This window comes from Streptopelia decaocto, assembly GCF_964273445.1.
Source record: "Streptopelia decaocto genome assembly, chromosome: 2".
Lineage (NCBI taxonomy): Eukaryota > Metazoa > Chordata > Aves > Columbiformes > Columbidae > Streptopelia > Streptopelia decaocto.
Genome location: NC_138655.1, coordinates 158,567,479 through 158,591,815, shown reverse-complemented (window position 1 = coordinate 158,591,815; position 24,337 = coordinate 158,567,479). Strand labels below are relative to the sequence as shown.

General features: G+C 49.1%; 1 protein-coding gene across 2 annotated transcripts; it reads left to right on the top strand.

Moving 5' to 3' along the window:
* The first annotated feature begins 121 nt into the window (after positions 1–121).
* LOC309436685 (cryptochrome DASH-like) lies at positions 122–24,131 on the top strand. Of its 2 annotated transcripts, none has more exons than XM_082046063.1 (14): positions 122–238; positions 349–521; positions 2,403–2,496; positions 3,664–3,794; positions 4,886–5,034; positions 6,071–6,159; positions 8,063–8,136; positions 10,034–10,123; positions 12,338–12,417; positions 13,261–13,320; positions 14,637–14,794; positions 19,199–19,318; positions 20,213–20,389; positions 23,518–24,131. In XM_082046063.1, the coding sequence occupies exons 1-14, from the start codon at positions 182–184 to the stop codon at positions 23,623–23,625; spliced, it is 1,560 nt and encodes a 519-aa protein (XP_081902189.1). In that variant the 5' UTR covers positions 122–181; the 3' UTR covers positions 23,626–24,131. The 2 variants fall into 2 exon arrangements, with proteins under 2 accessions (XP_081902189.1, XP_081902188.1); XM_082046062.1 differs by having other exon boundaries at positions 23,515–24,131.
* Positions 24,132–24,337: the final 206 nt, after the last annotated feature.

Below are 24,337 nucleotides of genomic sequence, written 5' to 3'. Positions count from 1 at the left end.
TTTCCCCCTCGGGCCGCAGGAAGCGCCGGGGCGGCCGCAGGCGGGACGGCTCCTCCCCGGCCGGGCGGGCTGAGGGGAACCGGGGCGGGGAGGCGGGAACGGGGCGGGCTGGGGCTGCGGGGCCGGGTGAGGGAGGACGGGCCCGGGCAGGGCTGCAGGCGCCCGGCTGAGGGAAGCCACCATGTCGGGGACCGCCATCTGCCTGCTGCGCTGCGACCTGCGCGCCCACGATAACCAGGTAGGGCCGGCCGGCGGACCCCGGGTAAACACCCCGCTGTTGGGTTGGGTGGGCTGGGGAGAGGTGGGCGCTGCCTCCCGCCCCCCCAGAGCCCCTGTCTGTGTCCGCAGGTGCTGCACTGGGCTCAGAGCAGCGCGGATTTCGTTGTCCCCCTCTACTGCTTGGACCCGCGGCACCTCCTGCGCACCCACCGCTGCGGCTTCCCCAAGACCGGGCCCCACCGCCTCAGGTTCTTGCTGGAAAGCGTCAAGGACCTGAGGGAAACGCTCAAGAAAAAAGGAAGGTAGTTGAGAAAGCACCGTGGAAATAACACGTGTGTTTTTATTTTCTCATTCTCTCAGCATGTGTTTGTGCTGGGAGTCAAATCGTGCCAGATACTCTGATGATTTTGGAGAGTCACAGCCCTTCTGGTAGATACAATGAGCAACATGGATCTTGGCTCGTGAAACTGGAGATTTAACTTTCCTCATGCCCTGTCCCAATAAACACAGTCCCTTTGGTAGGCTACGCAATGGGCTCTTCAGGGGTTCCTCCTTCATCATGCCTTTAGAAACCATAACCAGGGCCTGAAGGTCTACAAGCTGAAGAATCCCATCACCAGGTAACATCTGGCTTTGCATAGATGTGTCAACCAGCCTGGCTTCTCCCAGGGCAGCATGACAGTGGTAGAAGCTAGAGGAACAGCTCTGGGTTTGCAGCTGCTGATGGTGGATGTTACAGGAGACCGAAAGAACCGATCCATGGGTATCTGCACCTCACCCTGCAGTGGGTGAGCACATTCAGAGATGCTGCTGTGCCGTTGTCAGCGGCTGGTAAGAGATTGGTGTTCTGCAGCGAGAGATCTGTGGTTGTGAAGAGCCCACCTGGGCTCTGTTTCCACAGCCACGAAGTATCTTTGTACAGTGGTAGACAGAAATCTCCACATCCAGCCTGTGGTGTGCCCTGTGGGCGGCTGGGTCTCTGCTTTCCTGTGGGATGTAAGGGGAACAGCTCTCTCAGCAGCACCCCTTCCTCCTGCCTTCTTCAAACCCAGATCATCTTTGAAGAAACTTTTCAATTATGCTTTAAATTCTTCTGGCACAAACACTATATTACCCCTTCAAGAAATTTTTCTCCAAAACAGGCCTCTGTTAGGTAATGCAGTAATGTGTGTGCGTGATACAGAGAGGATGGGAGACAGAGAAAGGGACAGAGTCACATACGAGGCTCTTCACAGAACTCAGCACCCACCTGAGTGGAGCATCTCCCTTATGAAGAAAGGCTGAGGGAGCTGGGTCTCTTTAGCTTGGAGGAGACTGAGGGGTGACCTCATTAATGTTTATAAATATATAAAGGGTGTCAGGAGGATGGAGCCAGGCTCTTCTTGGTGACAACCAATGATAGGACAAGAGGCAAGGGATACAAACTGGAACACGGGAGGTTCCATTTAAATTTGAGAAGAAACTTCTTCGCAGTGAGGGTGCCAGAGCCTGGCCCAGGCTGCCCAGGGGGGTTGAGGAGTCTCCTCTGCAGACATTCAAACCCACCTGGACACCTTCCTGTGTAACCTCATCTGGGTGTTCCTGCTCCATGGGGGGATTGCACTGGATGAGCTTTCGAGGTCCCTTCCAGTCCCTGACATTCTGTGATTCTGTGACTGACTTTCTCACCACAGCTTCTCTCTTTTGCTCTGGTGCCCTGGGTACACAGTTGGGCAGCTGGTGAAGCTGCAGGGTAGGAAGGGAAGTTTTGTTAGCTCTGTTATGAACACAGAACATTCAGTGGAAAGTATTCCTCAGAATAATCCCACATGAAAGTGGAGAGGGCTCTGCCCACAGGCCGCCACTACCTGTGACAGGGATTGAGAGAGGAATCTCTTCTGGAATCACAGCCTCATCGTTTAAGGATGAACTTCAAGGTAACAGGCTGGCTTTCTGCCCAGTCATCCTTTTCAAGGCATTTGGGGTGGTAGAAATGTGTTTGACACATATTCAGCCCCAGAGGCTTACAAACTGTGTTCAGTGGGTCCTAAAAAATATAGGCTAGTCAAATCCTGTCTGTCTGCTTCAAAACGTGTTTCATGCCTGGTAAAGAGCAAGGGTGCCTGGGTCAGGACTAGGGCCTCCTGCACACATAAATAACAATGATATCAAACCTAATTCAGGCCAATCTTTTGCGTTTGCAGCACCCTGGTTGTGAGGAAGGGGAAACCAGAAGATGTGGTCCGTGATCTGATTACTCAGCTGGGCTCTGTCAGTGCTGTGGCTTTCCATGAAGAGGTAAGGGAAATTTGAGCGACGTTGTTAAGAGATAAAATTAGGTTGTGGAGGTTTCTTCCACAATCAAATTGTGATGCAGATCCTACACATTCAGAGCCTTTCTTGTCTGTGGTGTTGTGAACCTTGGGGAACCAGCTAACTCCTGGGATGGGGATGGCGTCTGGGCAGGAGTCCCTGCTGGGTGACAGCAGCGGTTTGTGACTGATCACTCGCAAGTGCTGTGTCTTGAGGAAGAGGAGTTTCCAGCAACTGGCATTGTAGGTCAGCTGAGTCCATTTCTCCTTCTGTTTTACATCAAGCTGCCTTTTCCTTCCTTGCATGGGGAGGTATCTGCCAGGGGACATATTGTACTGAGTGTAGAAAAGCCCCCGGGTGAGTTGACAGCGCTCATATTTAGGCAGTTGCCCCCCAGTTTGATGAAGAACGAAACATGAGTCCAGTCCTGACCTGCCAGTGAGGTTGACGTGTCTCTGACCCGTCTTCACTGAGCTTAATGGTTTGATCCAGAGCTTGCTGGATTCACTGGAGGGCTCTGGATCCAAACCACCGGAGGTTTTGTGTGCACACACATGTACGTAAATACGTATGAGCAGAGTCTGGGCCTCACAGCTGCCTAATGCGTGAATCCCTCTGTGACCTGCACGGCAGGTATTCCTGCTGTCAGGACTTGTAACTTGACAACCTACACATCCTATAGTGCCTGACTCCATGCAACACTAAGAGCAACCACAGAGCATCAGTGAAAAGGCCTCTTTTCCAGACAGCGACCAGACAGGCTACAGGAGCAGGATAAATCTGTAAAGAAGCTCCCACTGAATGTTTTCCCAGCCTCCAAGAAGTTGTGGCTCAAGGACTTACTGAAACCGGAATGCTATCCTGATATTCAGTAAACCTGAGTGGATTTCTTCTACACCTATTTATGCGGTCATTTCCAGTCTGTGCAAACTTAAAAGATCTGCAACATCCTCCATCAGGGAGCTCCTTATTCTGGCATTTGCACTACGACTGGAGAGTGAAAACACCTGTTGGGTTTGGCAGAGGGAAATACCCAGAGATTGTCTGTGTGCACCTCTCCCTAAAGGGATGAAGCTAAAAGTGGAGATGAGGGAGGAAGGCAAAGAGTGGGTGCAGTGCAGCTGTGGCCTCATTGCGTTTCGCTCTCTCCAGGCCACGCAGGAGGAGCTGGATGTGGAGCAGGGGCTGCGCCAGGTGTGTAGTCAGCACGGGGTGAAGATCCAGACGTTCTGGGGATCCACGTTGTATCATCGGGATGACCTTCCCTTCAGGCCTATCGCCAGGTGGGTCGTTCTGTGGTGTCACTTCTCCGTTGTCCCGTTTGTTCCTCACTCCAGCGAACTGTCATCCTGTGCCACAGCGAAGTTAGTTCACCGTTAGTCCATCTGCTCATTCACATCAAGGGGAAAGGGCACATTCATCCCTCTGTACTCGTAGGATTTGTTCTCCAACATGCACAAAGCCGAGGAGTTTGTTTGACCATTTATTGAGGGACTGGTTTCTCTTTGCCCTTGTACTGAAGAGAAGCTGCTAAATTAATGTATACTGTGATTAAGTTACAAAAGACGTACCCATCATTAACCAATTGGCATGATCAATGCTTTTTGACCACCTGCAAAACAAGGGGATATTTTTCAAGTTTTAGATCTTTCTGCATGACAAGAAGGAGACAGAAGATCGAGTAATATATTGTTTAGAAGCAGAGTGCTTAGCTTATATTCAACCAATAATTAATAGATGTATTGTAAGTAGGAAACTAAACAATTATAGCTAACATCATTAATTATTTCTTAGTATAGATGTATGTCAAAAGTTTCAAAAATTGTAATGCATATGTAAAAATTATGTGAATATAAGCAACGCAGGAGCATCCAGTCGTTGGATCACTTATGGAGAATGATTCCCAGAGCTCCCCAGCACCGACAATAAAGAATGTTGCTTAACAGTGTATATAATTGACTCTGCTGTTTATTTCTAAGTTTGTTTCTCCGTTTCAGTTCCCTCCACTGACTGCACCCTTACACTGAGGTCAGCCTTGTGGGTAATCAGAAGTTAGGGGAGGTAAATCTGAGCCTCATGATTGCCCCATCAGGACACACCTTAAATTGAAAAGGCACCATTTGCATCAGAAGCAGAAGGAATTTGGGTGAAGGACTGAACTTCCTATCGCTTCTAGCCTTAGGGGCAAATACCTTTTTTGTGCCAGGTGATGTACAAACACGCATCACAAACACCACCACCACGTCCAAAGGTTTAGCACAAATAGTGCACAGCCTAAAAAGCCAACCATTCATCTGGAGCAGCCTTGTGGTGCTGTGTGCAGGGGACAGGGTAGCCATCTGATGGAGATATGACTTTGCTGTCATCTCCGCAGGTTGCCTGATGTCTACACCCATTTCCGAAAAGCGGTGGAATCGGAGGCGAAGGTCCGGCCAACCCTGCGGATGGCAGATCAGCTAAAGCCTCTGGCTCCAGGGGTAGAAGAAGGGTGCATCCCTACGATGGAGGATTTGGGACAGAAGGGTAAGGAAACTTAATTTGGCAGTTGCTCCCGTGAAATCCTATTTAGAGATGTCTTACTGAGACTCAAAACATGGAGGCCTCCCAAAAGCGGTGGTTGCCCTTCAAACTGTAGCAAAACCTCTGTTCACTTTTACAGTGAATAAAGATAAATTTCTTGCGAGGAGAAACTCCCCTGCAGCTGCGTAGAAAACATCCTCTTAGTCAGTAATTTTTAATATGTTTGATGTGGCCCTTGTTTTAAAGGAAGACCAGAGCACAGTCTTTTATGTCTCTGAAGCAGACATCCCTACTGCTGAACATCCCCGGTTTTTAAGCTCCCTACTTGTGGCTGGAAAGCTGCCTGGCAGAAAAAGACCTCAGGGTGTTGGGTCGACAGTTGGCAGTACATGAGCCAGCATGTGCCCAGGTGGCCAAGAAGGCCACCAGCATCCTGGCTTGTATCAGGAATAGTGTGGCCAGCAGGACTAGGGTACTGGGGCGGCCAAACCTCAAATCCTGGGGTCAGTTTTGGGCCCCTCACGACAAGAAAGGTCTTGAGGTGCTGGAGTGAGTTGAGAGAAGGGAACGGAGCTGGTGAGGGGCTGGAGCACAAGTGTGATGGAAGCGGCTGAGGGACCTGGGGGGTTCAGCTGGAGAACAGGAGCTGAGGGGAGACCTTCTGATCTCTGAACTGCCTGAAAGGAGCTTGGGGCATGGAGGGGGTTGGTCTCTTCTCCCAAGGAACAAGTGACAGGATGAGAGGAAATAGCCTCAAGTTGCACCAGGGGAGGTTTAGATTGGATATTAGGAAAAAATTCTTCATGGAAAGGTTTGTCAGGCATTGGAACAGGCTGCCCAGGGCAGTGGTGGAGTCACCATCCCTGGAGGGGTGTAAAAGCCGCGTAGATGAAGTTCTTAGGGACGTGGTTAGTGCCAGAGTTAGGTTAACGGTTGGACTCGATGATCTTGAGCACCTCTTCCAAAAAAATGATTCTGTGATTATGCCTTTGAGGTGGTTTCCAAGGGGGTAACAAGGTGATGGTGTTTTCTGTTGCAGATCCTGTGCCTGATCCACGAACAGCTTTCCCCTGCAGTGGAGGAGAGACCCAGGCTTTAATGAGACTGCAGTATTACTTTTGGGACACGGTAACTCTTACATTTCCTTGCCTGCATCCTCCCCCTTGTACATATGGCTCTGTAGAGCGGGTGAGGCTGCCATTTCACTGCCTAATAATATTTCTTTAGCTCCTGTATAAAACTTTACGAAGGAGGGAAATAGTGTTATTTCTGTTTTTCAGAGAGACAAACTAAATCAAAAATAAGTCATCTAGGAAGTGGGAATGTAAGCAAAATACTTAGCAACCTAGTTTAGTGGCCATCCCTCTTAAATCTTCTTTTTTCCCATCAGCCTGTGGGAATTGGGACAAACTTTTAGCTCCTTTACCTTGTTTTGCCCTTGCTACTCTCCTGTCTTATGTCATCAGCAATGTAGTTCCTCTGTTTTGGAGGAGGAAAAAGTAGCCTGAAGGGCTGCAATTGGAATTGGGGTGAGGAACAACTGCCCAAAGTTAAAAATAGTAGGAGGTTCCTAGTCGTCTGGTTTTAAAACTTGCAGCCAATAATTACAGCTGCTTCTTTCTCCCTCATTTTGGTGGAGTGAAGCTGCCGCCGCCTGCACTTTGTCTGTGCATCCTGACCATTTGGAACTTTTTCCTGGTCTAGTTTGAGAACTGCCTTAAATTTGCCTTGTGTGAATTTAGACGACACGTGTGCTGATTTCCAACAGCATCAGACCCTACGCAGCTTTGTGGGGAAAGGGGGTAGCGTCTCCCCAGCTGAGGCGGGATAAGAAGTGTCCTGTGCCCAGTGCACTTGCTGGGGCAGCCCCCAGGAAATTCTTTCCAAGTGCTACAGAGGTTCCTGCATTCCCTTGCTGTTGGTTTAACCCCAGGCAGCCGCTCCCTCACTCCCCACCAGTGGGATGGGGGAGAGAAGCGTAAAAGTGAGAAAACTTGCGTGTTGAGATAAGGTCACTTTAAAAGGTGAAGCAAAAGCTTAATAGGTCGACATCCTCCCTTCCTCCTTCTTCCCCAGCTTTTATTGCTGAGTGTGATGTCATGTGCTGTGGGATATCCCTTGGGTCACTGGGGTCAGCTGGCCCGGCTGTGTCCCCTCCCAAATTCTTGTGCACCCTCAGGCTACTCACTGATGGGACAACCTGAGGAGCAGAAAAGGCCTCGATGCTGTGTAAGGGCTGCTCAGCAATAACTAATCCCTGTGTTATCAACTCTGTTTTCATCACAAATCTAAACTGGAGCCCCATACAAGCTACTGTAAAGAAAATTAACTCTATCCCAGCTAAAACCAGTACAAGCATGCGTAGCTTCTACTCTTGGTCAAGCATTAATACAAGTAGTGCTGGAAAACCTGTTCCTTCTGGTTTATTATGCAAATATTGTCCTCCCTGGTGAGCAATAACAGCTCTTTAGCAGTTTTAACCTGCTCAGCGAAGGGGATTGAGGAGAGATCAGGCTTCCTTATGTCCCCTGCATCGCAAACAGAGCTCAGCAAAAGGAAGATCTGCGCCCTGCTGTAATTGTGGGTGGCCCAGAAGTAAGAGGGATCAGGATTCCTGCAGCTGGGTGTTGGGTGCTCTCTGAAATTGTGGTTCTTAAACCCAAACAAGCAGGCGCTTGGACAAGGGAACCGGCCACCAGTGCCACTGCTGATTGTATAATGTTGTTATTGATCCGGAGTTGGGTGGGTGTGGGGAGCGAGCAGCACAACCTGGTTTGTAGCACTTGTAGAGAGAAACGTGCTCCGGGCTGAAGTGGGGAGCTCGTGACACACGTCCCAGAGCTCTCAATGAAAACTGCTGGCCTGATTCATTCCTGTGCACCAGAGGGAGTAATTGGGCAGCTCTGTCATCCCTGCAGGCAGGCGTGAGAGGGAGCTCGGCCCTGACTGATCGCCCTGGCTCCATGAATGAAAGTGTATTTAGCGGGTTGCATGTAAAGTATTAAAACCTTTTGTTCTTTTGCTCGTTCAGAACTTGGTGGCATCTTACAAGGAGACTCGGAATGGACTGGTGGGAATGGATTACTCAACTAAATTTGCACCATGGTAAAGATTTTTGTTGTGTGGAAGCTCCTTCTCTGCTCGTGTCCCAAATCAATGTTACGTGTGTGCTGAGCGCTCACGGGGCGTAGGGAGGGACCCAGGTGTGATTCCCTCGCCCTTTTTGTTGGGGTAGAGCAGCCTCAGAGCTGCTCTTTATTGTGTTTCCAGGCAGTGGCTCCCTGGGAATATTCCTGTAATTAGAATTGCTGAAGTTTAGCAACACTGTGCCAGTGTGCTGGGAGCAGTGATGTGGACAGCCACACAGCTTTGGTTTTGTGCTGTTTCGTGTATCTGGGGGGGTGAGAGCAGCCAGGGAAGGAGCGCAGCTTCAGTTTGTCCGTAGGGCTGTGGCAGAACTCCAGCCAGTCCTAGAATCAGAATCATTTCAGCTGGAAGAGACCCTCAGGATCATTGAGTCCAACCATAACCTAACCTAACTCTAGCACTAAACCATGTCCCTGAGAACTTCATCTAAACACCTTTTAAACCCCTCCAGGGATAGTGACTGCCCAGCACTGCCCTGGGCAGCCTGTTCCAATGCTTTACAGCCCTTTCCATGAAGAATTTTTTCCTAATATCCAATCTAAACCTCCCCTGGCACAACTTGAGGCCATTTCCTCTCATCCTATCACTTGTTACTTGGGAGAAGAGACCAACCCCCTCCATGCTCCAAGCTCCTTTCAGGCAGTTCAGAGATCAGAAGGTCTCCCCTCAGCTCCTGTTCTCCAGCTGAACTCCCCAGGTCCCTCAGCCGCTCCCATCACACTTGTGCTCCAGCCCCTCACCAGCCTTGTCGCCTCCTTTGCACTCTCTCTAGTATTTCAATGTCCTTTTTATGATGAAGGGCCCAAAATTGAACACAGGATTCAAAGTCGTGGTTTACTAAACACTGTGGGGCAAGTGACCTCACCTCATGGCCATCCCATTTTTCTGTGGGATGAAGAGACACTTTTCATTATTCCTATTGCAAAAGGATCTTTTTTTTTGGGGGGGGGGGCGGTAATTATGATGACTTCTAATTCAGGGTTTTAGTCTCTGCTGCTGGAAGGGACAGAGTTAATTCCAGACTGAACCTGCAGCAGCAGAACCCAGTTCAACCTAATGCTGAGAGCATCTGGAGTGTTTTCCTGACATAATTGCATTATGAAACGTTTTTTTGAGGGTGTTACAGGTCAGGATTTCTTATTTTAAGCCAGCTTTGTGCTTCAGTGTTGCAGTGGCTGGCTCCACCTGGTGGCACTTGGGATCCCAGGGCCCTGTCACTGCAGAAGTCCCTTGTGGTGGCCTCTGCTCGAGTTTTTCTGAGCTGTTTACCCAGATCCTGATCTGCGTGCCCCAAAGAGTTATTCTGTCAAATAATCAAAATCAGAACAGTTCAAATTGCAGCCACTTCACACTGGCCATTTCTAAGTGTTAGAGCTGGTCAACAATTAAGGGAAAACTCGTTAGGCCCTTTCTTCCTGTTTTCTAAAATTCATCGCAACATCAAATGTTTCCATGAGCCCTAGTGGGAAATTGCCTTAAAATACATTTCTAGGAAGATCAATGTAAAAGATGTCACTGGTGCACTAAGTCACCAACCGATCAAAGTCCTGGCAGATCAAACTGAAAAGCAGAACTTGTTAAACTTTGATAAAATGATTTACCTCAGTAGTTTGGAGACTCCTGTAAGGGGGAAGTTAAAGCCAGGCGTGGATTTTAATTCTCAGATTGCAGAATTGCACAGAAGTCACACAACTTGACTTTGGGAAGACGTTTGGGAAGTCAGTGGCAGAACTGCAAACTGAGCAAAGTTTTCAGACAAGAACTCTGAACGCAAATCTTCCCTTCCGCTCCTTCCGCGCAGCCATCGAGCTGTCAGTCCTACGCTGCCTTCACAACATCGTTCTTCTGCTTTCAGGCTGGCGTTGGGCTGCATTTCACCCCGATACATCTATGAGCAGATCCAGAAGTATGAAAAAGAGAGGACGGCAAATCAGAGCACATACTGGTATGTCCTTGCATGATCAGCATGGCTTGTTTTCTCTGTAAAGGAAACCGGCATCTCACGCACGGGAGAGAGTTAATTGTTAACTTTCTTCTTAATTAGTGTTTGTTTTTCCTGTGCCTGCTGTCTGGTTCCTCTGGGTTGCGTTGCAGTTCTGTTTCAGTATGGATTTATTGGTCTGTCTTTAACATCCAGAGGCTTGAGGCACTTTATAAGTAAAGATTATTCATGCTCGTTGTCATTATTATTGCTGGGGAGTTGTGGTTCATGATTTTTAAAAATGATCTCTTTAAATCGTCACCATCCCTCTCTGTTATTGTGGGCTAGATGAGAAGGAAGAAGAATGATATACAAATGAAAGCCAAAGGGTTTCTCAAGCCAAGGACATGAGCGGGGTTTCGCCCAAAAGGCTCGGTGACTTGTACAAGTCACACGGTGTCAGAAGAACCTCTGCCCACAGTCCAGCAAATGTCCCCGTGGTTGCTCGGTGGCCTGGTCATGACCACACCACCCCAGCAAACGAGAAGAGGGGACTGGGAACTGGGCTTAATGCACCCCACTGTGTCACCCCTGCTCTTTCTCACCCCACCCCGGCTGCTCACCTGCCTGCGTGTTGTCCTGGAGGAGTCTGGGGACAATTGAGGTTGGCGAGTCCATCGCCGGGCTGGCCTTAACTTGCTCATGGCCTCTGATCTGCCCAGACAATGTGAAACAGAGCCTGGTAGTGAACTCTTGGGGATGGAGGTTTGTGTTTGAGACCCCCCCTGCAGTGCTGGTCCAGCTCTGGTTCCTCAGCACAGGACACACATGGACCTGCTAGAGAGGGGCCAGAGGAGCCACAGGAATGATCCGAGGCTGGAACAGCTCTGCTGGGAGGACAGGCTGAGAGAGCTGGGGTGTTCAGCTGGAGAAGAGAAGCTCCGGGGAGACCTTATTGCAGCCTTTCCGTACTTAACAGGGGCCTGTAAGAAAGAAGGGGACAGACTTTTTGTCAGGGCCTGTTGTGATAGGACAAGGGGTGATGGTTTAAAACTAAAGGAGGGGAGGATCAGGCCAGATATGAGGGGGAAATTTTTGATGCTGAGGGTGGTAAGACACTATCCCAGGTTGGCCAGAGAGGTGGTGGATGAACCATCCCTGGAGACATCCCAGGCCAGGCTGGACGGGGCTCTGAGCAACCTGAGCTGGTGAAGATGTCCCTGCTCATGGCAGGGGTGGGACCAGACAGGCTTGGAAGGTCCCTTTCAACCCAAACCATTCTATGATTCTATGTTAGAACCTGGCCTAACACTAGACCTGGATGGGAAAAAACCCAAACCAGAGAGCCTGTGCAAACCGTAGAACTATGTTTTCGGATTGGTTTGTTACACTCTCAACATGTGAAACACCACAGTGGTTGGTGATGAACAGGCAGAACATTGCCATTAATTATGGCCAAAATACTCAGTTTCATTACAGTTCAAATGACAGATAAAATACTGGCCTTTTGCCTGTTGAAGTGTATACGTTTAGGTTTTTTCTTCAAAGACAATTAAGAGAGGAAAGATTTCAAGAAATAAACATACTCATGTTTTTCCATCTGCTATAGTAGTCAACCAGCCTGCCTGCAACTGGGGCACCATGGTGATCTGAGCATTTTAAAGTGATAAATAATTATACAAAAGAAGCTGTCAAGGCACTGCAATCAGTGAAGAACAGGTCGTGGTGACTGAACCTCAGTATCATGACAGAAAGTTTTTGCGTTTAGACAGTGTCCTGTTTTGTAATGGGGTTTTCCAGAAACATCTTGTAAGCCTAAACATCAGCTGAGCAGAATATTTCCAATATGCCAGGGAGCCAAAGCAGGTCTTGGGGGCTGAGGTGCCATCATTTTATATAAGAAGTCCATTTTCTGCGGGTCTAGCCTGCAATCTCATGAGCTAGACCACTGTAAAGCAAATTTTGAAAGGCGCCTTTAAGTCTCTTATAAAGGTTGTTGCTTAAATCATTGTGAAGCTCTTAGGAATGTGCTGACATCCTTGCTCAGGCGGAAGCGTGAAGCTGAACCAGGTCCTCGCCCTGCTCTTTGGAGATTTCCATCCCAGTAGGGATGGAGGAGAAACAGGTTTCCTGATATTCTGTTCCTGCTCTCGAGTGTTTATGATGGATGCTATGGAAGCAAAATCTTAATTCAGTAAGTTAATCACAGTGAAATACGGCCGTGGCTTTGTGTTTCAGGGTCCTGTTTGAACTGCTGTGGCGGGATTACTTTCGATTTGTGGCCCTGAAGTACGGCAGAAGGATTTTCTCATTAAGAGGTGTGTATGGATCCCCATATTTGGAGAGGAAAGGTCCATGCTTACAACAGGGAACAGAAGAGAAGAAGCTGTCAGCATTGTGTTGTACAAATGTCCTCGTGTCACCACCCTGGGATGTTTCTAGGGTTTTACTGTTAGCACAGAAGCGCCTCAACACCACGGTGCTGGATGCTGTGTAGACACTGAGACTTTTGCCCCACATCTGAGTAGATTTAAGGAGTATTATTAACACATCAACGGGAAACATCAGCACGTGAGCGTAAAGATTCTGTTTCTGGAGATTCTCAGCTTTGGAGAGAATCCAGGTTTCAGGCTTGCCCAAGTTCACTGTTGCCTCCACTCCACCGTACACAGAACTGTAATTGCCACTGGACCTCTGCAAACATAAAGTCACCCCCCTCATCTGGTCCTACCCCACTGCAGGAGCAAAGTGTTACCAGGGGCTTCTGCTGGGTAATTCTCAATTTAGTATCTGCTACAGAAATGGATTTCACATAAACATTGTCCTGGAATAAAATTAAACAAGAAAATATTAGGTTGGGCCAGAGCTTATCTCCAGTCACTTTTGAGCTCTGAGGTTTTTTTAAGTTAAAAAATCAACAAAACAATCAAAATCCGTTAGGGTTTGAGCATCCTCTGTGTGCATGAGACGCCCCTTTGCAGCTCTTGAAAGGAGGAATGGATCATCTCTAAACCTTTGCAGAAGGAACGTGGCCTGTTTGTAACACCACTTCATCCTAACACCTTGTGTCAACCAAGCTGCTTCTGGCCGTCATTGTTTTATTAATAACTGTTTGCGTTGGCATTTGTGGTTCATTAGTGGTTCATTCTTTTCCTCAACAGGGCTTCAAAGTAAAGAGGTCTCCTGGAAAAAGGACCTTGAGCTCTTCAACTGTTGGAAAGGTCAGTAGAAACCACAGGTTTGGCTATGTCTGCTTTTGATTTCCAGGTGCCTGCATGTCAACATGTGTGCTAACGCTGACTCCGATTCATGTAGAGGAACTGTCAGCAAGATCAGGGCCTGTCTGGGACAAGAGGAAATGGCCTCAAGTTGTGCCAGGGGAGGTTTAGATTGGATATTAGGAAAAAATTCTTTCCAAAAAGGGCTGTCGGGCATCGGAACAGGCTGCCCAGGGCAGCGGTGGAGTCACCATCCCTGGAGGGGTTTAAAAGGCATTTAGACGTCTTAGGGACGTGGTTTAGTGCCTGAGTCAGGTTATGGTTGGACTCCATGATCTTGAGGGTTTCTTCCAACCGAAATGATTCTATAATTAAACTTTTACCACCGAACAAGAACCCAGCCCCTCAGTTCGTTGTGAGTGCGGGACACTTGGTTTCCCTTCTGAGACTGAGCACCACTCAGGATCCAGCCCGTGAAATCGCCAGGCTCTGTCCAGCTGGGACACGCTTTGTCAGATGCACTGCAGTTGCATTTTCCTGCCCAGGTGGACGTGTTTACGACCTGCTGGTCCCTTCTTTTTAGTCACACAGAGGCTGGCCAGCCCCTCTTAGCAGTGCTAATTTGTTCTTCTGATTGGTTTTGGTCAGAAGCTTAAAACAGCCTTAGAATAAATCACATCTTTCATTATGCCACAGCCTTGTATTATCCTTGCTTTTGTTTAGTATTTATACCTTTGTTGTCACAAGAATAGCAAGCATAATATCTCAAAACTTGCAGGGACCAACAGATTGAAGTATCAGAATCAGTGAAACGCACACCTGGATATGTGTCTTCACATTAATGCCATGTGTGTCCATTTGCACACAGGTGCAATGAATATTTTCCTTAACAAGAGAAAAGGCTCAGTACTTTCGGTGCTAACCCTCGGGGCCTTGTCCAACTCATCCCTCTCTGCTCTCAGTCCATTGTCAAGAAGCTTTCCATTCTGGGTCCATCTCACTAGTATGTATTTATTTTTGATTTGCAAAATTCCCTACAATTCACCTGGTTCGTTGTTTTTCCATTCTGAGATTTTTCTGTTTCTTGGGGTTTTTTCTTGCCAAAATTCTCATCATTTTAATTTTCGGTATGATTTCCCATTCAGTTTCCAGTGGATCTTAGTGGCTGCACGTCAGCTAAACCTCACTGACCTCTCTCCCTGTTGCTGTACGCGGGCACTGCCTTATGTGCTAGGATGGCTGTAAGTGCACGACCACAGGTGGGTTTATGAGTGTCCAATAATGTCCTCATGTCCCAGCGCTGTCTTTTGTCTCCGCAGAGGGCAGAACAGGGGTTCCTTTTGTCGATGCCAACATGCGGGAGCTGGCGGCCACGGGCTTCATGTCGAACAGAGGGCGGCAGAACGTTGCCAGCTTTCTCACCAAGGACCTGGGTCTGGACTGGAGGATGGGGGCAGAATGGTTCGAATACCTGCTGGTAAGACTGAACCCTAGAATCATAGAATCACTTTGGTTGGAAAAGACCCTCAAGATCACTGAGTCCAACCGTTAACACTGGCACTAAAGCATGTCCCTAAAAACCTCGTCCATGCATCTTGTAAACCCTTCCAGGGATGGTGACTCCACCATGTCCCTGGGCAGCCTGTTCCAATGCTCGACAACCCTTTCCATGAAGAATTTTTTCCTAATGTCCAATCTGAACCTCTCCTGGCACAACTTGAGGCTGTTTCCTCTTATCCTGTCACTTGTTACTTGGGAGAGGAGACCAACCCCCTCCATGCTCCAAGCTCCTTTCAGGCAGTTCAGAGATCAGAAGGTCTCCCCTCAGCTCCTGTTCTCCAGCTGAACCCCCCAGGTCCCTCAGCTGCTCCCATCACACTTGTGCTCAGGCCCCTTCCCCAGCTCCGTTCCCTTCTCTCAACTCGCTCCAGCACCTCAAGGTCTTTCTTGTTGTGAGGGGCCCAAAAGTGACCCGAGGATTCAAGGTTGGGCCTCAGCAGTGCCCAGTACAGGGGGACAGTCTCTTCCCTGGTCCTGCTGGCCACACTATTCTTGATGCTTGCCGGGATGCTGTTGGCCTTTATGGCCTTATTGGCCTGTGTGTATATCTTAGAGTTTTTTGTGCTCCCTGCCCTGAGTGACAGGCAGGACAGCTCTGCCTGATCAGGAAGGATCCAGAAGATGATCAGTCATTTTCAGGCTGCTGTAAGTGCATGTATATACTGCTTGCATGGTATAGACTTCCCAAAGCTCAGTAAGAAAAGGGAGTTTTAGGGTTTTAGCCAGAGATCTGTCACACTCGAGAAGACTTTCAAACATAAATAGCAAATCAATAACAACAATAAATCCAAATAATAAATCAAAAATAATATCAAAATAATAAATTGAAAATAACAATGCTCTGGTTTGCTCACCCCAGAGACTGCAGAGGACAGCCCAGAAATAAAACACAAAAAGAAACATTTTCTGGCCACTGAAGCCAGTGTTGGCCCAGCATCTCTGCATTGATGGCTGTGGACAGGGAAGCCACCTAAGCAAGAATAGGCGAGTATGGACAATAGCTGGAGCAGCTTCCAGAGAGCTCCACCCTGGCTGGAGGCACCTTCGTTCTGGTGAGTCACAGGCCTCCCTGCCAACTGGAGCACCCATTAATTTCTCATACACCAACCTGCAGTCACGCGAGCGCAGCTCAGTAGCTGGGTTGCTCCTCCATCCTCAATCCCTCCGCAGAAAGCTCTGAAGAGGCTGGAAGTCCCAGTTCAGAGGCGCCAGCTCTGTGCCTCTTCGCTTGGTTCCCATTATCTCCAGTGATCTTGATGGAGAGACCATCAGCAGCATCAAGCTGTGCGGTGGAAACTGAGGCTGAGGAGGTGATAATCTGCATTTGTTCTTTGACAGACTGAACCATACAGGCTGAAAAAGACTAATATCAGCCTCACATTAAAGATCTTGTCTCTGGGTACAAGAGGCTCTTCATAATCGGGAAACTTCATAGAATCGTAGAATCATTTTGGTTGGAAGAGACCCTTAAGATCATTGAGTCCAACCATAACCTAAATCTGTCACTAAACCATGTTCCTCAGAGCCTCATCTATATGTCTTTTAAAGATCTCCAGGGATGGTGACTCCACCACTGCCCTGGGCAGCCTGTTCCAATGTCCGAGAGCCCCTTCCATGAAGAATTTTTTTCTAATATCCAATCTAAATCTTCCCTGGCACAACTTGAGGCCATTTCCTCTTGTCCTATCACTTGTTCCTTGGGAGAGGAGACCAACCCCCTCCATGGTCCAAGCTCCTTTCAGGCAGTTCAGAGATCAGAAGGTCTCCCCTCAGCTCCTGTTCTCCAGCTGAACCCCCCAGGTCCCTCAGCCGCTCCCATCACACTTGTGCTCCAGCCCCTCACCAGCTCTGTTCCCTTCTCTCATCTCGCTCCAGCACCTCAAGGTCTTTCTTGTTGTGAGGGGCCCAAAACTGCCCCCAGGATTCAAGGTGGGGCCTCAGCAGTGCCCAGCACATCCTCACTAGGATGGCTGGAGGTACAGAGAAAGCGGTGGCCTTATCCTTCATACCCTACCTCAAATTTGGGATGGAAAATCTTACCTTGAGTGTATTTCTTTTGCAGTTTCAGCGGGTTATTAAAGACAGCTGATACCCCACATGTGCAAAGCTTCGTAGCAGTGACTTGCCAAGCAGGGGCTGCATTTCAGTGTGGATGATCCAACTCCTGTAGTGCATTGTATGCGACACATAGCAGCCCTCCAGAAGGATGTACAGCACTCACGAACATGCAAACACATCTGCAAATTCCTGTCCTGAGCCGCTGGGACAGGTTGGAATGTTTTGCAGTATCTGGCTTTTGATGGCATCTGTCAGCTGTGGCTTTCAGAGCAGTTACAAAGGTGACTTCATTGCACAGATGGTGTCATGTACAGGCAAGTGTTGTACTCAGAGTTAAGAACTGGGAACTGAGGCTTTGGTGGGCAGCCGTGCCTTCCTCACGTAGGAGCTGGTTTCGCTTTGCAGTCAGACTCAGAGCATCATGGAGGATTCCAGGTCCTGTTCTCCAAATGAGGAAGATCTGGAAAGACGCTCCCTGATTATTAACCTTTATTCATATGGGCACCTTTACCTTTATTCATATGGTCACCATCCCTGGAGGTGTTTAAAAGCGTAGATGAGGTTCTTAGGGACAAGGGTTAGTACAAGCGTTAGATTAATAGTCGGACTTGATGATCTGGAGGGTGTTTTCCAACCAAAACGATTCTGCGATTCTATTCCATAGTTCTGTGACTGTCAGCAGCCCTGCTGGCAGCAGGATTTGACGCTGTGCAGTCGCCCTTTTGTCTTGGGAAGCCCCAGGTGCTGACTGCCCCTGTAGGCTGGTGTGGCACACGCTGATCCTTGTGTCCTTCTGTCCCTTTCAGCTTATGATATATTTCCAGACAGCTCTGTTACTTTAGCCTGGCTGCATCGCCAGGGTGACACACAAAAGACTTCAGTGTAATGGGGGAGATACAGCTATAGAAGAGACCAGTAGAGAACTGAAACTGGTCTCGCCTCCAGAAAGGGAAGCGATGCACTTTCCATCTCTGATGTTTCCAGCAAAAGCCCAGAGTGCATGTGAGGCAAAGGGTGTTTGTCACCCAAAAGAGATGGGCAGGGGCACTAAGACGAGCTCTCTGCAGCCGCTGGAGCCAGGGGCACCTCTGAGCCTTCTTAGTGACGTGACTTTGCAGACTCCTGCTGCTGCAGCTGCCAGCTGCGCTTTCGCAATGCAGACACCTCCTGGGAACGTGCGGGGATCCCACGCCCTGTTTGCTATCGCTGCCACTCCCCTCCGGAGCTGGGTTTGTATTGTCCTACAACTGGAAAGCTCCTGATATTGGATTGGAGCCACCCTGCCCAGCTGAAGAGCGCTCAGACTAGTCCATGTTCTGCTCTCATTGGTGCCTTTTTCAGGAGCCTTGCTCTGTTTTACATAAGCATCCTTGAGAGCTTTGTATTTATTTAGATGTAGAAGAACTTGATGTTGCGCAGTATGTCATGCGAGCTCTAATGTTTCCCGTAGTAAAGCACCTCTCTCTGCCAAGTGTGCGATTTGAGGCTTATTGCCTGATGAATGTTGAGCACGGCAGGGAAACAACTGCAGTATTTGTACTGATTGCAGCTTTGAACGTTCTGTGTGGTCGCTCGGTACAGTCTGAGCTCAGGCCAGACGTGAGGAAGAAATTTTGATAATGAGGGTGGTGAGAGCCTGGCCCAGGTTGGCCAGAGAGGTGGTGGATGAACCATCCCTGGAGACATCCCAGGCCAGGCTGGACGGGGCTCTGAGCAACCTGAGCTGGTGAAGATGTCCCTGCTCATGGCAGGGGTGGCACTGGGTGAGCTTTGAAGGTCCCTTCCAACCCAGACTATTTTATGAGTTAGACTTCTCTCCAATCTGCCCAATAGGATCTGCAGAGATAAATTTGTTAGTCTGTGGTCTCTGGGTAACAGGCCAGGAAGAATTTTCTCTAGTATTTAAAATGTACTGGGCTACTGTTTCTTGGAATACGAGCACTCAAAAGCCAGGGCTGGTTATCACGCAGTCTGCCAGATGATGGCAGGAAGAGAAGGATGTTTTTTCTCTTTTTTAAAAAAGGACTTCAGTTGGACTTTACCTGTCTCATTGACCTAAGGACCATGAAGCCTGGGAAGCTGATCCCAGACTTCTTCAGAGCCAGATGGCTGAACCAACGTGGGACAGCTCTGGCTCTCCTAGTATAGCCAGACTGATTTCCAAGCAAGAAATTCTCCCCTTGAGATATGGGGTGGGCAGGGAGAGAAGATTCACCAAGGGCCAGCCCAGCTCTTTTTACTGTTTCCTTCCTCTGTTCTCAAGGTGGATTACGACGTTTGTAGCAATTACGGCAACTGGTTATACAGTGCTGGTATTGGCAATGACCCACGGGACAACAGGAAGTTTAACATGATTAAACAAGGCCTGGATTACGATGGCAACGTAAGTCTTGTTTGGCTGTCTTACGATGAGTAGTTGCAGCAAAGCCTATGTGGTAGTTTGAGGCTGCTGCTGTCCCCAAAGAGGCTGTCCCCACCCCGTTGTTCTGTGTATTCGGTGTTTCATCATCATTTCTTGTGGGTAACAGCCACATCCCATCAATATCTCACCCAGCCATTTCCTTGAACACAGAGCAGCTCCCTGGAGAACTCAGAAGGGACAAGAGAGATGGAGCTGCTCCCCAGGAGGTCCTGGAGAGTAATTAAACCTGTGACTCCTCGCACTATTTTCTCTAAGAGGCGGGAGGGGATAAATCGCCCTTTCCATGTGTTCAGCCAGCATTCACATCCTCGATTACCTGTTTCCACCCCATTCCTTAGCTTCATGGCAAGCTGCACTGTTGCCTTTCAGCCGTGTAGCTGCCAGGACTTTGCAAGGAATTAGAAATGAGTCCTCATAGGGGACACAGCAGTAGAGTTAATGGGATTTGGGGGCAGGGGGTTCATCTTGCCAAGAACAGAGGAAAGTGGGCAGCTGAACTAGTCACCCCTGTTTCCTTCACAGTCACTAGAAAGAAAATATTGAGTCCTTGGGAGTGACTTCATCCCACTATGTCCTAAAAAAGGGCGGGTGAACTGTACCTAAAACCACCTCTGTCTCCCATGCTGCCTGCAGAGTGACCCCGGGAGAGCAGCTCTGGTATCTGTGTCTCTCGGTTTAGCCACTAATTCCCAGTAGAGGCTTTAACAGGAGGCACTAACATGTGGCAGAGGTAACTGATGCTGTAGTACATCAGCTTCTTTACCTGGAAATCAGCTCCTTTCTTTCACGTTAAGACTCTTGCTGGGAAGCACTTGCAGTTTGTTACTGAATGGATCCTGTTGGTTCTGTTTGCAGGGGGATTACGTCCAGCTGTGGGTCCCAGAACTACAGGGCATAAAAGGAGCAGATATCCACACCCCTTGGGCTCTGAACAGTGCTGCTCTGTCGCAGGCAGGAGTAACTTTAGGCGAGACTTACCCACAGCCAGTGGTGACAGCCCCAGAGTGGAGCCGACATATCAACCAGAGGCCCGTGAGTACTGGGATGGGGTGGGAGGGCTCCAGGCAGCACTGTGAATTTGCTGTGAATTCTGCTCTTCTCTCTCAGGTACAAAGGGTAAAAATTGCTTTAATGCAAATTCACGTTACCTCCCAGCAGAGGGTGGTCCAGCTGTGTGCGGGGACTGTGCAGCCAGGCTTAATTAGCCGTGCCTGTCCTACTAAACTAGATAGGTCTGAGACACAAGCCCAAGTACTGACCTCCTGTCACCCAGTCACACCATTAGTGTGTTCCCCAGCGCTCTTTTTGCCAACAAGCACCTTCCAGAACCTTCTCCACACACAGTCTGAAGGTACCACATGCTCAGGACTGTCACAAAATACAGTCTTGACAAAGCCACTCTACATCGTGTGGACATAAACTGTGCCAGGCTGGCTTGGCTTTAGGGCTGAAGAATGAACATGTGTGTGTTTTGTTTACTATTTTATAGGTCGCTTTTCTTACTCGCGTTTTTTTTTCTTCTGGATATACATAGTGCCAGACATTTAGGGGTTGGACTACACGGCCTTGGAAGGTCCATTCCAACCCAAACTATTCTATGATTCTTTGGTTCTGTGAGTGGAGAGATGGAGGGATGTGGTATCTCTGAAGGCCTCACTGGCCTGACCACCCCCCGATGCAGACGGACAGAAGGGAGCCAAGGCTGATGCTCAGTTTCCTCCCTGTTCATGAGGTGGAACTCCTGCCATGCTCGAGTGCATCCAAACTGGAGTCAGCAAGACCAGTAAATAGAGGGACTGGCCCTTGCACTTTGATTTTTGTGTGTCTCTGCTCTTTAAAATGGGGACAGATTAACATGTAGATCCTGTGACACGTCAAGACTTGCATCTGCTGGCTGGGCTGCTGTTCTTGGAGGAGATGGGTATGGAAGGAAAGTGCTCTGTAGGTCTGGTTGAGGTCGATGGTGGCGGAGCTGGATGGGAAGAAGGAAACAGATGTAACCAACAATGGGGCAGAGTCCAGTTGGAGGCCTGTATCTAGTGCAGTGCCTCAGGGGTCAGTACTGGGGCTGGTATTATTCAATATATTCATCAACGATTTGGACAAGGGAATAGAGTGACTGTCAGCAAGTTTGCTGATGACATGAAGCTGGGAGGAGTGGCTGATGCTGGAAGCTGTGCTGCCATCAGAGACCTGGACAGGCTGGAGAGTTGAGCGGGGAAAATTTAATGAAATATAACAAGGACAAGTGTAGAGTCTTGCATGTGGGCAAGAACAACCTCAGGTTCCAGTATAAGTTCGGGAATGACCTGTTGGAGAGCAGCGTAGGGGAAAGGGACCTGGGGGTCCTGGGGACAGCAGGATGACCATGAGCCAGCACTGGGCCCTTATGGCCAGGAAGGCCAATGGTACCTGGGGTGGATTAGAAGGTGGGTGGTCAGTAGGTCAGAGAGGTTCTCCTGCCCCTCTACTCTGCCCTGGGGAGACCACACCTGGAATATTGTGTCCAGTTGTGGCCCCTCAGTTCCAGAAGGACAGGGAACTGCTGGAGAGAGTCCAGCGCAGGGCAACAAAGATGCTGAAGGGAGTGGAGCATCTCCCGTGGGAGGAAAGGCTGAGGGAGCTGGGGCTCTGGAGCTGGAGAAGAGGAGACTGAGGGGTGACCTCATTCATGTTTACAGATATATAAAGGGTGAGTCTCAGTAGGATGGAGCCAGGCTCTTCTCGGTGACAACCAATGATAGGACAAGGGGCAATGGGTTCAACCTGGAACACAGGAGGTTCCACTTAAATTTGAGAAGGAACTTCTTCTCAGTAAGGGTAACAGACACTGGCCCAGGCTGCCCAGGGAGGTTGTGGAGTCTCCTACTCTGGAAACATTAAAAATCCGCCTGGACACCTTCCTGTGTAACCTCATCTGGGTGTTCCTGCTCCATGGGGGGATTGCACTGGATGAGCTTTTGAGGTCCCTTCCAATCCCTGACATTCTGTGATTCTGTGAACAGTTGTGTATTTTAAGGGTTTTTCAGGATTTTGTCTTCCCCCATCCATCCCCCTGTGTCCTCCTGAGGATACTTTCTGGAGGCTCAAATGTATTTGTTATATGATGTTCAGTGAAGGACGAAGCATGTCCCGATGTGGGGTTTTAATCCCAAGGTGCAGTACCAAATTTCTCAGGCCACGAGTGGGAAGATTTGCGGAAGCAGAGCCTTCCACAACTGGCCACGCTGCTGAAGGACCCGGATTATTCCCCTTTTGTTTGAGAGTGCATCCAAGATCAGAGAAAGAACTCCGTGAAGGAGCCCCTCAGTGAGACACCCTTTTGAGGCACTGATGAAACTTGAACCCAGAAAGCTCCTCCATCGGGCAGGAGGTCTGTTTTGAACAAGTTTGCAGCTCAGCTGGGCTCCGGGGGCCTGCACAGCCACGCTGTGTGAAATCAAAATCCTCCTGGGAGGGACTGTTGGCTCAGTGTTACTAAGGCCTGGAATATCACAGTATCACACAGTATCACAGTATGTTTGGGATTGGAAGGGACCTCAAAAGATCATCTAGTCCAATCCCCCTGCTGGAGCAGGGATGCCTAGGTGAGGTCGCACAGGAACATGTCCAGGCGGGTTTGAATGTCTCCAGAGAAGGAGACTCCACAACCTCCCTGGGCAGCCTGGGCCAGTGCTCTGGCACCCTTATTGAGAAGAAGTTTTTTCTCAAATTTAAGTGGAACCTCTTGTGTTCCAGCTTGATCCCATTACCCCTTGTCATATCTTTGTTTGCCACTGAGAAGAGCCTGGCTCCATCCTCGTGGCACTCACCGTTTATATATTTATAAACATTAATAAGGTCACCCCTCAGTCTCCTCTTCTCCAAACTAAAGAGACCCAGCTCCCTCAGCCTTTCATATCACAGAATGGTCAGGGTTGGAAGGGACCTCTAGTCCAACCCACAAGAAGAACCTGTACTCTCAGCACCACCCAAGTGAATATTAGAAAATACAAGCTCATGCCTTACCAGAAATCCTTGTTTCCTAAGCCTAAGCCTAGAGCTGTGCCTATCAGGCCTCCCGCCACCTTTTGTTGAACTTGAGGTTAGAAGGGCCGCGTGTACATTTCGCTCTGCAGCATCGGCAAATCTTTCACTGTGCATCTTTTCACTTGCAGCAGGGCAGAAATCCCCACCCCAGGGGCAGAACAGGACCCGCACACCCACCGGCACCGCACAAGGACAGAGGGATAGACTTTTACTTCTCTCGCAAGAAAGACGTACGGTGAAGGCTGTTTGCGAGCTGGGGAAGCGCTCGGTGGGCACTGTCGCTGCCGAAGATGCCAGGATAACGCTTGATCTCCTCGAACCAAGGCAGCGATACAAGTCTGGCCACTGTAAAGTCACTCGGGGTCTGCCCGTTCCGCGTTCCCAGGGCCGGGAGCGGGATGTGGATATTTGGGGGCCGTGTATCTGCACAGATTGTGGTGAGCGGATCCTTTGGTTCTGTGGGCCCGCCTGCCTCTCTCCCAGGAAGGGGAATAACTACTATTAATTAACCAAAACGACGTGGCCTTTCTGTTTGGAGGAGGTGTGGCTGTTTTTCCAGTGCTTTTTGCTTTGCGCTGGTGCTTTCAGCTGTCACAGCTGAATTTCTGCCTGTCTTTACAACCTGGAGCAGATGGTTTGTGTGGCAGGAGTTCAGTCAGAACTCTTGCCGGTGAACTTCCCTAAGCTGATTTTTCATGTTTCAAAGCTTTAAAAGTACCAGTTATTAAAAGTTTTGCTACTGGTGTGTTTTCTCTTCCTCATTTTCACAGAGACCCATAGACAGAGGGAGACTTCGGAGGACGTTCTTTAACTGTATCTCCTACAGTACTTTGGAGAAGCAGTAAGTTCATCTTGCAAACTGCCCTGGAGTCCTTGCAGCACACAGGTGGCTGTTGGTACCAGGCTGGAAGCTGCAAACTATTTGGTTCATAGCTGGGAGACGTGTTTTGT

Coding starts and splice junctions, on each gene's coding strand:
- LOC309436685 (XM_082046062.1), top strand. CDS start 182: ATGTCGGGGACCGCCATCTGCCTGCTGCGCTGCGACCTGCGCGCCCAC. Junction 6,160..8,062: donor AGTATTACTTTTGGGACACG/GTAACTCTTACA, acceptor TTGCTCGTTCAG/AACTTGGTGGCATCTTACAA. Junction 14,795..19,198: donor AATGGTTCGAATACCTGCTG/GTAAGACTGAAC, acceptor TCTGTTCTCAAG/GTGGATTACGACGTTTGTAG.